This window comes from Petaurus breviceps, unplaced genomic scaffold, assembly GCF_028583685.1.
Source record: "Petaurus breviceps papuanus isolate PSGF00001 unplaced genomic scaffold, PetGlider_PUasm1.0 37, whole genome shotgun sequence".
Lineage (NCBI taxonomy): Eukaryota > Metazoa > Chordata > Mammalia > Diprotodontia > Petauridae > Petaurus > Petaurus breviceps.
In genome coordinates, this window is record NW_027186296.1 from 33,675,935 (window position 1) to 33,690,145 (window position 14,211).

The 14,211-nt window shown below is 38.5% G+C and overlaps 2 protein-coding genes and 1 long non-coding RNA gene across 9 annotated transcripts in view; 1 reads left to right on the forward strand and 2 right to left on the reverse strand.

Annotated features, from left to right (window-relative positions):
- Positions 1-14,211, reverse strand: part of LOC138169073 (large ribosomal subunit protein P1-like) — a 121,585-nt gene that overhangs the window by 56,857 nt on the left and 50,517 nt on the right. The window lies entirely within an intron of this gene.
- LOC138169071 (kinesin-like protein KIF23) overlaps positions 1-14,211 on the reverse strand; it is a 146,890-nt gene that overhangs the window by 51,385 nt on the left and 81,294 nt on the right. For 5 of the 6 annotated variants that reach the window (XM_069098205.1, XM_069098202.1, XM_069098204.1 and 2 more), the window contains one exon: positions 1,474-1,570. The exons of the other annotated variant lie outside the window; for it this stretch is intronic. In XM_069098205.1, the coding sequence (XP_068954306.1) occupies positions 1,474-1,570 (97 nt within the window). The remainder of the gene's footprint in view (positions 1-1,473; positions 1,571-14,211) is intronic. 6 annotated transcript variants of the gene reach the window in all.
- On the forward strand, positions 1,932-6,536 carry LOC138169075 (uncharacterized). Of its 2 annotated transcripts, none has more exons than XR_011170261.1 (3): positions 1,932-1,996; positions 5,962-6,151; positions 6,235-6,536. It is a non-coding gene; the product is annotated as an uncharacterized lncRNA (long non-coding RNA). The 2 variants fall into 2 exon arrangements; XR_011170260.1 differs by having other exon boundaries at positions 5,962-6,147.

Sequence of the window (14,211 nt, forward strand, 5' to 3'; positions counted from 1 at the left end):
CTGAATAGTTTCAGGACCAGAGATATCAAGTATATTGTCAGGCTGCTTCTCATGAATAGCTACAATCTGTTTTCTGACTTTGTCCAGGAGATCAATGATATTTTGATGTAGCAAGGCTCTGTGGTTTGTGCAACAGACCTCTCCCATGGAAGCCAGACAGAAGCAGGGAGAAAAGGTTATAAATATTAAGTGTTCTGTTGTTCTATTGTTTCAGTTGTGTCCAATTCTTGGTGACCCAATTTGGGATTTTCTTGGTTAAGATACTGGAGTGTTTTACCATTTCCTTCTCCAGCTTATTTTACAAATGAGGAAACAGAGGCAAATAGTGTTAAATGACTTGCCCAGTGTCACCCATCTGGTAAGTGTCTGAGACTGGATTTAAACTCAGATCTTCCCAACTCTGGGCCTAGCACTCTATCCAGTGCATCACCCAGCTGGCATATTTTAGTGCAGCATATACATATAAGAGCACCTTCATCTAATTGTTAAAATCTTGTATATTCTTCAATCCCCATTAAAAAGTAAAAAGTAAATACTAGCTTACCCAGAATCTGGAAGCAGAAAACTCTATTACTAGGCTTTTGAACACATCTTCATAAAAGTAACTTGTAAATGCTTAAAAGTACTACCAAAAGCATATTCAATTATGCTCAGTATTGTCCTAGGCTTGGACAATAACAAATGTATTTTATTGTATTCTATTTCTTTGAAAATTGGTAACATAGGTAGTGCATGATCTATAAAGCAAAAATATATCTGATTAACCACTGTACTCCTGACCATTCTGAATAAAGTTTATATTGTTATAATAAATATATGTATAATCTATGTTTATATAACACCCAATTTTACACAAAATGATATCCTAGTTTGTTGTTATTATTGTTGTTGTAATTTTATTTTCCCAGATAGATTAGAAGCACTATGAGAACAGGTGTTTTTTCATACTACTGCTATATCTCCTATAGCACTGAGCATAATCCTGTGCAAATTGTCAATTTCCTTTCTGCTCCGCCTTTGCCAAGTTTCCCTCTCGCAGCCTGTTATACTCACAATATCAAATGCTGTCTTTCAAATAAACCATTTATATTCCTGCCTCCAGTGCTTTATTCATGCTATTATTCCTCTTGCCTAGAATATCCCCCCTCTTCTTCTCTGCTTCTTTAAAATGGCACATCCTTCAAGATCCAGTTCAAGTTCCAACCATCCCAATCCATGGTGGTCTCTTTCTCCCATGAAATCATGGCACTTTATTGCCATTTAGACTTTACTATATGACACTCGGTTCATATGCTTGTATTGTTAATTTTCTCCACATGAACATCTCTTATGTGTCCAACTTAAAGATACAATGACCAATATGTCTTTGTTTCCTCTCCAATGCCTTGAACCTGTCAGCATCTCAGTAAATATTTGTTCATTGAGTAAATCTTATTAGGGGGCTTACATAAAAACATAACTGAGACATTATACCCTGCAAATGATGGGGATGGTGTCCCAGGCGTAGGGATATGCAAAGGCCAGGATGCGTAACATCTTACAGAGTCTGGGCTTCTGGATTTCGAGGAACCTGGGTCAAATGAGAAGAAAGAAAGTGGAGAGAAAAAGAAACATTTTCAGGAAAAATGCCAAAATACATTAGGGTCAGAGATACAAAGAAAAGGACTAAAGCAGTTTCATATAAATACTTCTGTTTACATGCAAACTTTATCATCATCATTTTCAATTTCTGACAAAAGTGACTCCATCTCAATACCAGCAGGAGAAAAAAATGTGTTCCAATCACTTGACAAGAAACAGATGAAACAAGACTGGAGGGGAGACCAGCCAAGTCAGGGAAGGAGTGATGAGAGGGAAAAGACACACAAAGAGTCATGTCATTCAATTTCCAAAGAGTCTTTTAAAATTCAAATAATACATGAAGAACAATGACCATATGTTCAGTAGCAGAGGGGAGTAGGAGAGGAAGAAGTATGCACAGAGCTGAATGAAACAGGTCAGTTAACATTATTCTTTTCCCTTCTGTATGTTTCTATGAAGGTTATAATGTATTGTAATTAATCAGAACCTCATCAGGCTATTGCCATTAAGCTCAGTGGTTCAATTAGGCATTTAATTACTTTGGGAGGTTTCTAAAATATTTCATACATCTTTAGCCCAAGTCTTAAGGAAATGGAATTAATATGAATCCATCGTTTCTTCCCTTCTCCCCCCTCCAAATCTTAAGATAGATGGAACATTAAAATGAGTGATGATGGTTATTAAAAAGGAAGGCAGACAGTAGTAGGGCACAGTCAACAACACTGCACACAGAAATAGGCTGCATTACTGAAACTTGAGTAAATGACAGAGTGGAGTTTGTTGAGTTGATAGCACAAATGGAACAACTGACCATAGCAGGACGTGAGGGCGGTTAGTTATGAGTAATAAAAATGGGTTGCTGCAGCAAGGCAAACACTGATGTCTCTGTTGGTAAGTCTGTCTGCAGAGTTGATGTGCTGACCAGCTCTTATGGCAATCTCACAAATCAAATGAAGCTTATTGATTCAGAATGCTGGAGACAAATAAAAAACCCAACACTTGGATATGATGTATCTAATATCATATCAGTGCTTGCTGCTGCCTAAAGAGCTGAAAAGGCAAGACTATCTGATTGAAACAGGATAAAACAGATTTAAGTGCCTAACTAAAAACAAAGCACTCTAGGCCCTCTCAACACTAGTTGAAATTTTTGAATTTTGTAGCCGGATTTTCATCAATATTTAAGATCCTGTTCCCACCCCTTCACTTTTGTCCTTACATCTCACCACTTTTATTTCTCTTTACAACCTGCCCTAAAAGCCTCCCTTCTATCACATAACTTTTCATATAGTTCCTTAAGAAATGATTTTTACAATTCATGTTTATGTACCCTCCTGCAATTCTCAAAGTGTTTTCAATGTATTATCATATTTCATCTTTACAAGAGTCTTGTGAGTATTATTCCCATTTTACAAACCAGGTAAAATAAGGGTCAGGGCAATTACTAATTATCCAAGTTTATGTTTCCAGTAAGCGGCAGAGCTGAAAGTAGAGCCAACGTTTTCTGACTTAAGTTCCTTATGCTCTTTACTACATCAGATTTCGAACTCGAAAAGACTCTAGAAGGCAACTAGTGCAGTCCCCAGGGAGAATGAATGACTTGCCACAAATAAGTACAAATGTTATGCTACACAACCAGTATGTGAACCTACATCCTCTAATTTTAAATACAAGGCTTTTGCCAATACACCATAGCTTTATCCTACTAGTTGTGTCATGTTCCCCAAAGTTATCAAGTACCTTAATGCAAGGTTTGGAGGGGCTCCCCATCAGGCTGGCTACGTTCAGCCAACAGCTCTCTAAAATCATACAAGTTGTGGTCAGAATTCCCACAATGATGAAGTCATGGGTTATATAAGTATAACTCACAGAATCACAGTATCCCAGAATAGAAAGGAACTTAAAAGGTATTCAGGTCCAACTAATGCCTGATTCTTGCCTTCTACAACATACACCACAGCTGTCTCACCATTGCTTTGAAAACCTCTAGTGAAGGGAAATCCACTGGATCTCCAGAGGAGTTTCCTTCTACTTTGGGATATCTAATTGTGGGGAAGTTTTCCCTTATATCAAGACAGATTCATTACCATTTCTACCTATTACTCATAGATTCAGCCATCTGGGGCCAGGTGGAAAAAAAAGAATCTCATTAATGTGACAGCCCTTTAACTAGACTGTAGTTTAAAAAGGCCAAGGTCTCCCACTGCATTCTGGGCCATCTCCATTCATCCTGATTGATATCTGGTCACTGAGCCCACTTGGTTCTAGGGGAAGAAGTGAGGCTGGTGACTTTGCACAGTGTTCCCTCAAATCAAAGTCAATTGCAAGTCATGTCATCATCTCCCTGATGTCATGGTCCGCTCTTCAAGAAGGAAGGACAAACCACATGTGAAAACAAATATTCTCCTCTTTAGGCAGAAGTTAGGTGGCCAAGTGGATAGAGCATTGGGCCTAGAGTCAGGAAGATTTGAGTTCAAATCCAGTCTCAGATACTTACTAGCAGAGTGACCTTAGGCAAGTCATTTAACCTCTGCCTCAGTTTCCTCATCTGTAAAATGGAGAAAATAATAGCACCTACCTCTCAGGGTTGTTTTGGGGATCAAATAAATGTTCATAAAGCATTTAGCATATTGCCTGGAACATAGTTGGTACTTAACAAATACCCTTCACTTCCTTCTAAACAAAATGAGGACTCATAGAAATCATATCTTTAGAACTTGATGGGACTTCAAGTGGCCATCTAGTCCAACCATATCCCTCATCCTAGTCTCACTTTATGGATGAGTAATCTAAAGTCCAGGTAATCATATCTTTCAAGTAAATCTTGTATGACAGTATCCCATGGCCCTTCACTGTCCTAGACACCATCTGTAAAATCTTGCACTTATACCAATGGCCTTACGAGAATGTGGTGACCAGAATTTAACATGATACTCTAGCTATGTAGGCCTGGCTAAAGCAGTTATAAACACTATGCCTCAATGAAACCTATGGTTGTATTAGCTTTCCTGGCTGCTGTACCAAACTCTTGATTCATATTTAGCTCCAGTTTACTAAAACCCCAGATCTTTTTCAGATGTACTTCTGTATAACATGTTTTAAATATATATGTGTGTGTGCATACACACACACTACACAGATATACATATATTTGTGTGTATACACATAGATACATATATGTATGTATATATATATATATGAAGTTTATTTTTTGAACTCAAATTTAAAGATTTTACATTGATCCTTACCTAAATTCCATTTCTTTGATTTAGTCCCAAGATCCTTTTGAATTCTGACTGCCATAAAATGTCAGCTATATGATCCCTCCCACTTTGGGTTACTCGCACATTTGAAAATCATGTCATCTATTCCTTTATTCAAGTCATTGATCAAAATGTTAAATTACTCAGGGCCATGCACAGATCTCTGCTGGAAGCACTCCATTAGGGACATCCAAGTTGACATGGAACCATTAATGACTACTCTTTGGGCATAGTCATCCAACTAGTTTCAAAGCCAGTTTCAAGTTATGCTGTCCTCTAGCCCACAGTTCTTCATCTTTTCCACACAAAGACCTGGTCAACTGCTTTGCTACAATCTCTAGATAAACTCTCAATATTCAACTGAATCTATTGTCATCATTTTAGAAGTTCCCTTACAACAGATCCCATCCACACCTGTCCACCCTGTGAAATTCAGTCATGTCCTCCAAAATTCTACAAGAGTGTTTCCCAAGGTGCTAGAGGTCTTCTCTCACCATCAGTAAGGACCAGTGGAACACTGGCTGTCCACTTGTTATCCCTCATTCTTGCCATGTGGCCAGTCCATATTTTTTCTATTATTCTTTTTACTTGTATTTCCAGTGCCTAGCACAGTGCTTATCATATACCTGTTGATTGATCAGTTGACCATACATGTTCCTAACAACATCCTTTACTCCTGTTCTTAAAGGTTCTCATTGGTTACACGTTGCAGTCTGTTCATGTCCACCATGTACCTTTCCATTGTCCTCCATGTAATAATCATTTTTAATTTTTCAGAGACTTTTATATTTCATGCCTTCTATATTCTACTGCCATACAGCAACGCTGATCGATGTTGGTTTTTAAAAGATAGGCCTTTACATATATATATATATATATATATATATATATATATATATTTGCCTCCTGAAGAATATTGAGTCTTCTTCCTGCTCAACTTTGGGCCCAACTCAACCATCTGTGCTGTCTATTCTATATATGCATGTGTGTGTGTGTGTGTGTGTACATACTGATAGTTTATCTATTCAATGTATGTCATAATCTAGACAACAGACAATAAAAGGCAATAAGATCTGAGTAATGAAATTGTTCAACTTGCTCTTTCCTGTGTGATCAGGCCTAACCTTTTGAGTGGCTAAGAATCTCTTCCATGAGGCTCTGCAATGTTCTTGGGCTTCTTCATACAACCAGCGCATGCCACGTGCACACAGGCAAAACTGAAGGACTTCACCATCCACAAAGAATCGCTCTTCAGCTTGGATTCAGTGTTGGATCTCCTTGATCCCAGAGGCACACATCTGTGGCAAGTACATATCTCTCTGTTTTACCCTTGCCTAATGTTTATGATCTGCGGGTTGTTGAACAGAGTTATTTCTGTTATGTCTTTCAGGTAATCTCAAATGATTTTAACATGTGGTGGAAGACATTTAGTTGGACAGGAGTCCTTAAGACTACATTTTCCTAATCAACAAAAAATAGGCAAATGGGATCTGGTACATCAGAAATGCCAACTTGGAAAAGCAAGCACACAATTGATAACAAAAATCTGATAGCAAAAGAAATTTATTAAGGAGAAATCCAGAGTAATTGAACACTTCTTCTCAAGGCTACCACTGTCTGGTCTGCTAACCTTACTCTTATCAGTAGCCTTCTTTCAACAATTTTTGCAGTCCTATGGAAACTTAACCCTTTGCTACTTCTCACAATTATTATCCACAGTTTTCAGTCAATTGTGAAATTGTAAAGCTATGGTCCATTGTTGAATATCACTTGTCAAAGTTTTCTTGTTCTCTACTAATGCCCTCACTGAGGGTTAGTACACACAGATTTTGTATAGATGGCAGACTACTAGGCATATATCAGGCAGTAGTTAATGTTTTCTTGATCACTTTTTAAAAATACACATTATCAAGGTCGGAGGTTTTTTTCCACACACTTTTTTTGTATCTCTCCCCGCCCTCCCCCAGATACTTTTTATGTTGATCCCTCAGCATTGTCAAAATTGTGTCTCCTCTAGCACACATCTCTATATATACTTGGTCCAAATAAAGCTGTTTTTTTCCAATTTTGTTCTCCTCTCCAAGTGTGGTAGCTCTACTGTCCTTAATGGTGAAAGCAGTTTTTTATAGTTGTCTTTATAAATCTTTTCCATTTTTATCCTATTAATTGCCCTGTTTTCACACTTAAAACCCAGAAGATACTGGTAAAGTGTAACTAAAGTATTCTCACAATCTAGATACCTTTTCAGGGGTTACTAGAAAATTTTATAGTATCTCTGATTTTGCAAGTGTTTTCTTTCTCCAGCAACTCTTTGAAGAAATGTAAATACTGCTATTGCAATTTTACAGATGAAAAAGTTGAAGCTCATAAAGGATGATTTTTCTAGTGTCACAGGGATAATAAATGTTGGAGCAAGATGTTGTGAAATAGAATCATACATCTAGAACTAAAAGGGGCCCCAGAGGCTGCCTAGTCTAACCTCATTTTACAAATGAGTAAACTGAGGCCCTGGGAGGTTTCATGATGTACTTAAGGTCCTCTGACTCGCCACTGCTCTTTCCATTGTACCATGCTACCTACAGAATACAGATATAGGTCTCTTATATCTCCAGGATCACTGATTTTTCCACTAATTAATGCCTGTTGTCTTCTGGGCAGCAATGCTACTCCTGTCATCCCTGAAGATGGATGGATGTCCTTTACTACCCCTTCATGTATAAGAAAAATTTAATCAGTTAATGTTTACAGAGTACCACAAGAGTCAGTCATGTGACTTACAATGGATTCAAATTGGGTTATACTATTTTGAAATCTGGCTAGAATCAGATTCTGAAAGACTTGCTATTAGATTAACTACCCCATGGTAAATATGTAAGGCTATATATAGCACATAGAAGTCATGAATGTCAGAATCTGAGGAGATCTTAAGCATCTAGTTAATTCCACTCATTTTATAGATGAAGAAACTCCTAGAACCCAGAGAGATGACCTGCCTACCATCATACTAGTTAATGGGACTAGGTTAAAATGTAATTCCTAGTTCAAGACTTTTTCTTTTATGCTAGAATCTCAACTTACTAGGGACTATCTGGTTCAATCTGTACCTAATTAGCAATTCCTTCCACAACATTCCCCCAAGTTATTCAGCATTCTTGCCCAGGGTCAGCTAGGAGTGTCTAAGGTTGGATTTGAACTCATGAAGAGGAGTCCTCTGACTCAGGCCGAGGACTCTTTCCTCTGTGCCACCTAGCTGCCCTGAAGATCTACGTCTTGCCATTGGACCCAGATGGCTCAGGAGGAGAGAGTTGAGGCTGATGACTTTGCACAGCCCTGCTTCACTTAAATCCAATTCACTTGCCTGTTAAGACACCACCTTCCTGATGCCATTGGTCCTCTGTGAGAACAAAGGACAAACAACAAGTTAGCATTCACTTAAAGTGCCAGCCTATTTGACTTTTGGACACTTCTAAGAGTTAGATTTTTCACATGGAACTGAAATCTGCTTCAGCAAACTTCATCTTATTGCTTCCAGTTGACCCTCTGGGGTCAAGTAGAACAAATCTACTTTACACCCTATTCTGCACGGAAGCCTTCTTGGTAAGGAGAACTATCACATCTCTCCCCACCCCCCAATCTTCTCTAAGTTAAACATCCACATTTCCTTCAGCTGATACTGTTATTTGTAAGCATTAGGGTTTTTTTCATCATCCTGATCATCTACTGTCTCACTCAGGTGGGACCCACTCATGACACTAGATCACTAAGTAGACTGCATCCAGGAACATGGGCCATTATGATTTCTTGCGCCATTAGGGACCTTCTACATTGGGAGAAGAATTCAAATGTTGATCATCTCTCCTGTTACCCAAATCAATATACATGTTTCACTGCCTTCAGGCATAGTTAATACTATGAACCAACCTAATAACTAGAAATTTACTCTATATTTCCCCCTTGCCCTGCCATAACTCTTATTTTCAAGGTGACAAAATCATAGAATCATAGAAAAAAAGCTCTCGTTGTTATTTTCTGTGGTTCCTGCTCCTTCACTCCAAGGACAGAATGGTGACTTGGCCACTTACACAGAAAGAAAGACAAAACTATGTATTTCCTGGAATTTTAATCAATATTTTGCCTGGAGTAGAAGATGGCCTCGATTAAGTGCTTCTGCAAAGGTGAGTAGAATGATGGTCTTCAGCTGCAAAGCTGAACCTAAAAGGAAAGAAAAAGAGGAAAGAGACAGCAATAGAGGAAAGAAGGAGGAGATGTAGAAGTTGGGCAGAGAAAAATACTTAACAACTACATTGCAAATCTCAAAGAGGCCACTTCTATCTCCCTGCTGAGGAGGTGGAAGAAGTTAGGATGATCAAAGCAGGGCTGGTTGTGGGGGGAGGGCGTCTTGCTTTACAACTTGTTTTGTCTTCATAGAACATCAGACCCAAAAGAGATATTAAGAATCATCTAGTTCATATGCCCAAAGGGCTATAAAACTGTGTGCACCCTTTGATCCAGCAATACCACTACTATGTTTGTATCCCAAAGAGACCATAAAAAAGGGAAAAAGACCCACATGCACAAAGATATTTATAGCAATTCTTTTTGTGCTGGCAAAGAATTGGACATTGAGGGGATGGCTATCAATTGGGGGATGGCTGAATTAGCTGTGGCTTATGAATGCAATGGAATACTCTTGTGCTATAAGAAATGATGAGCAGGCAGATTTCAGAAAAACCAGTGAAGTGAGCAGAGCCAGGAGAACATAGTACACAGTAACAGCAACATTGTGGGATGATCAGCTTTGATAGACTTAGCTCTTCTCAGCAATACAATGAATGATCCAAGACAATTTCAAAATACTTGTGATAGAAAGTGCTAACTACATCCAAAGAAAGAACTATAGAATCTGAATGAAGATCAAAATAAACTATTTTCTTTTTTTCTCTTTATCGTGGGTTTTTCCCTTTTGTTCTGATTCTTCCTTCACAACATGACGAATGTGGAAATATGTTTAACATGATTGTATGTGTATAACCTATATAAGATTGCTTGCTCTCTTGGGGAGGACTGAGGAGAGACAGGAAGCGAGGGAGAAAAATTTGGAACTCAAAATTTTACAAAAATGAATTTTAAAAACTATCTTTACATGTTCTTGGAAAAAAATAAAATACTAGTAAGGAAAAAAAAACCAATCCTCTAGTTCAGTCTCCTCACTTATAGAAGCAGCTGGGGCCCTAATCCCAGAAAATTATCAGGATATCTAAGGGCCAGTTTCAGGACAACTCTATCCTTGATGGGCCTGGTGATTTAAAAAAACACAGAATTAAAAAAAAAAAAACTTCTCTTTCTTTATCCCCCAAGAAAGGACAGAGGAGTTCGAAAAAGTCAGTTTTACCTTTAGGAATTCCATTGTTAAATACACTACAGGTAAATTATAACAAGAAACCCCGGGAAGCTATACACATGCACATCTTATTACAATGTTATTTTATTTTATTTTTAAATTAAATTTTATGTTTATTTTTAGGTTACATCATTCATTTCTACAAGATTTTGAGTTGCAAATTTTCTCCCTATCTTTCCCCTACCTACCACCCCAAAACAGCAATCCCACTATACCCCCTCCCTGAATCTGCTTTCTCCTATGTCCTCCCCCATCCCTCCTCTAATTTTCCAGTAGGGCAAGATGGATCTCTATACCCCAGTGCCTGTATATCTTATTTCCCAGTTGCATGTAAATAATAATAATAATATATATTTTTAAACATTTGATTTTAAAACTTTGAATTCCAGATTCTTTCCCTTCTTTCCTTGTCACCCATTCTTACTGGGAAGATAAGCAACTCAATACAGGTTGTACATGTGTAGTTATGCAAAACATTTCCATAGTGGATATATTGTGAAAGACTGACTATATTTCCCTCCATCCTATCCCGCTCCCTACTTGTTCTATTCTCTACTTTGACCCTGTCCCTTTTGAAAAGTATATTCTTCTAACTTCCCTCCTCCCCAACCTACCCTCCCCTCTATCATCCCCCCTCTCATCTCCTTCCCCCCTACTCTCCTATAGGGTGGGATACTCTATTTAGTGTGTATGTCATTCCCTCCCTAAGCCAAATTCAATGAGAGTAAGGTTGACTGATTCCTTTTTGCCTTTCGGTTCTTCCCTTCCATTGTAACAGTTTTCCCTTACCTCTTCTGTATGAAATAATTTACCCCATTCTGTCTCTCCCCATCTCCTCTCATTATATCCCTCTTACCTCTCAATTTCAACCTTTTAAGTATCATCCCCTCCTATTCAATTAGTCCTGTGCCCTCTATGTATACATGTACACATATATACACACACATATGTATTCATATGCACATATATAAAGACATATATACGTATGTATACATATATGCATATGTATATATTTCTATTCCCTTCAACTATTCTCATACTGAGAAAAGTTTCATAAGTTACAATTATTGTTTTTCCATGTAGGAATGTAAATTGTTCAACTTTGACAAGTTCCTTATGATTTCTTTTCCCTGTTTACCTTCTCATGCTTCTCTTGCTTCTTGTATCTGAATGTCAAATTTTCTATTCAACTCTGGTTTTTTCATTAAGAATGCTTGAAAGTCCTCTATTCCATTGAATGACCATATTTTCCCCTGAAACATGATACTCAGTTTTGCTGGGCAGGTGACTTTTGGTTTCAATCCCAGCTCCTTTGCCCTCTGGAATGTCATATTCCAAGCCCTTCGATCCCTCAGTGTAGAAGCTGCCAGATCCTGTGTTATCCTGATTGTGTTTCCACAATGCTCAAATAGTTTCCTCTTGGCAGCTTGTAATATCTTCTCCTTGATCTGGAAACTCCGGAACCTGGCTATAATATTCCTAGGAGTTTTCTTTTTGGGATCTTTTTCAGAAGGTGATCAGTGGATTCTTTCAACTTCATTTTGCCCTCTGGTTCTAAAACATCAGGACAATTTTCCTTGAGAATTTCTTGAAAGATGATTTCTAGGTTCTTTTTTTTTGATCATGGCTTTCAGGTAGTCCAATAATTTTTAAATTCTCTCTCCTGCATCTACTTTCCAGGTAGTGGTTTTTCCAATGAGATATTTCACATTGCTTTCTATTTTTTTCATTTGTTTGGATCTGTTTAATAGTATCTTGGTTTCTCATAAAGTCACTAGCTTCCATTTGCTCCAATCTAATTCTGAAGGAATGATTCTCTTCAGTGAACTTTTGAGATTCTTTCTCCATCTGGCAAATTCGGCTTTTTAAGGCATTCTTCTCCTCACTGGCTTTTTGAGGCTCTTTTGCCATTTGCGTTAGTCTATTTTTTAAGGTGTTATTTTCTTCAGTCAGGTTGTTGACCCTCATTTCATAATTTTCTTGCATCATTCTCATTTCTCTTCCCAATTTTTCCTCTACTTCTCTTATTTGGTTTTCAAAATCCTTCTTAAGCTCCTCCATCGCCTGTAATGAATTCATATTTTTCTTGGAAGCTTTTGGTCTAGGAGTTCTGACTCCATGGTCTCCTCCAGTTCCATGCTTTGATCCTTTTTGCCCCCAAAACAGGAATCTAAAGTCAGATCGCTGTGCTTGCTTTGCTTCCTTTGCTTGCTCATGTTGCCACTCAATTACTTGACTTTTGAACTTTTTGCCACAGTAGAACTGTGCTTCCAGAGAGGAGAGCTTTGTCCCAAATTTCTGGCATTTTCACAGCTGCCAGAGCTATTAGTTGTGTGCCCTCTCTGAAGCCTCCACCAGCTCTGGCACCTAGTCACACACTGCAGGACCCCCACCCTAGACAGCAATACAGAGCCAAGCAGGTTACAGCAAGAGTGATTACCCCTCAGAATGGTTGCTTGGTCCCCCTACAATCTGCAGGCCAGGAGCTCTGAAGCAGCCATGCAGCCCTTCCTCGGGGGGCGGAGGCCAGACCGCACTCCCAGACCCCCTGTTTCCAAAGTCCACACTGACCTCTCACTTTGTCCTTGGCATTTATGGGTTGATAATTCTGGAAACAGCAGCAGCTACTGGTAATCCACTCTCCTAAAGTCCCTCCAGCCATGGCTAGTTGTGCCTGCCCTGAAACTAAAACCATGGGCTCATGCGGGGCTGGGCTCTGAACCCAGCATGCTGCAATGGACCCTTTCTGTCCACCTGCCAGGCTGCCTTCAGTGGGAGATTTTGTTTCTCTCTGTCACTTTGTGGGTTCTGTAGCCCTAAAGTTGATTTAGAGTCATTTTTTATAGATATTTGAGGTGGTTATAGGGGAAGCGGATGGAGTTTTCCTGCTTCTACTCTGCCATCTTGGCTCCACCTACAATATTATTTTAGAATATGAAACCACACTGCCTGAAATATGTGGGCTACTAAATCTTAAAAAAAAACCCAAAGACCTTTTTGTCCTGTGGAGAAATTTGTTGGTTACAGATGGTGTTTTCATTTCAACCAATACTATTCCAAGTAAGGGGTCCATATTCATATCATGTTCTAGCAGATAGCTCATAGGAAGAACACTTTGTTGATCTCATTAGCAAGAATATTCCCTATAAAACAAATTCTTTTTTTCTGGTCCTAGTCCATGTATCATTCATGTTCTATAAAAGACAGGATATGGATTATAGCTGTAGAGTTGGAAGAGATGGTAGAAGTCATTTAATCTGATTCCTTATATGACAGATCAGAAAACTAAGGTCTAGAGAAATTAAGAGGCTTGCCCAAAGTCACATAATATGTGGTAAGTGTCTTAGCCAGACTTCAAAATTAGGTCCTCTCACTCCAAACCCATCATCACCCTTCCCATCACGTTTCATGCCCTTTGAACTATTAGTGCTCCCTATCTAAGCAAAAGGAAGAAAAACAAGTTTGATAATTAATTCCCTATACTTAGATTTTTTTGGGGGGAGAACATCTTTAAACAGAAATTCTTTGATTCTCTTTGACCTCCTTAAGGCCTAAAAACATCCAAATCACCCACTAAAACAAAATAATAAACACACATAAATGCAAAATAATAGTTTGGAGAAGGAAAATGGTTAAGAACAATGAATGCATTACCCCTTTTTTTCCCTGACTAGCTCCAGAGCTCTTCTTTTCAGGTGGTCATTCTCTACCAGCAAGATTAAATATTTGGCTCTGTTTTATTGAAGGAGCATAAATGTAAAATTGTAAAGGATGTCATCCAATGACCTCACTCTGAAGATAAGAAAACTGTGGGCCCAAAGTGGCTCAGTGACTTGTTAGATATTACATAGGAACTGAGTCACAGAGCTAGGATTAGCCCTTAATGACGCATATTATAATAGGATGACCTGTGCTTTTTTTTTTTTTTGCCCTTTGGAGGGCAATTGGGGTTAAGTAACTTGCCCA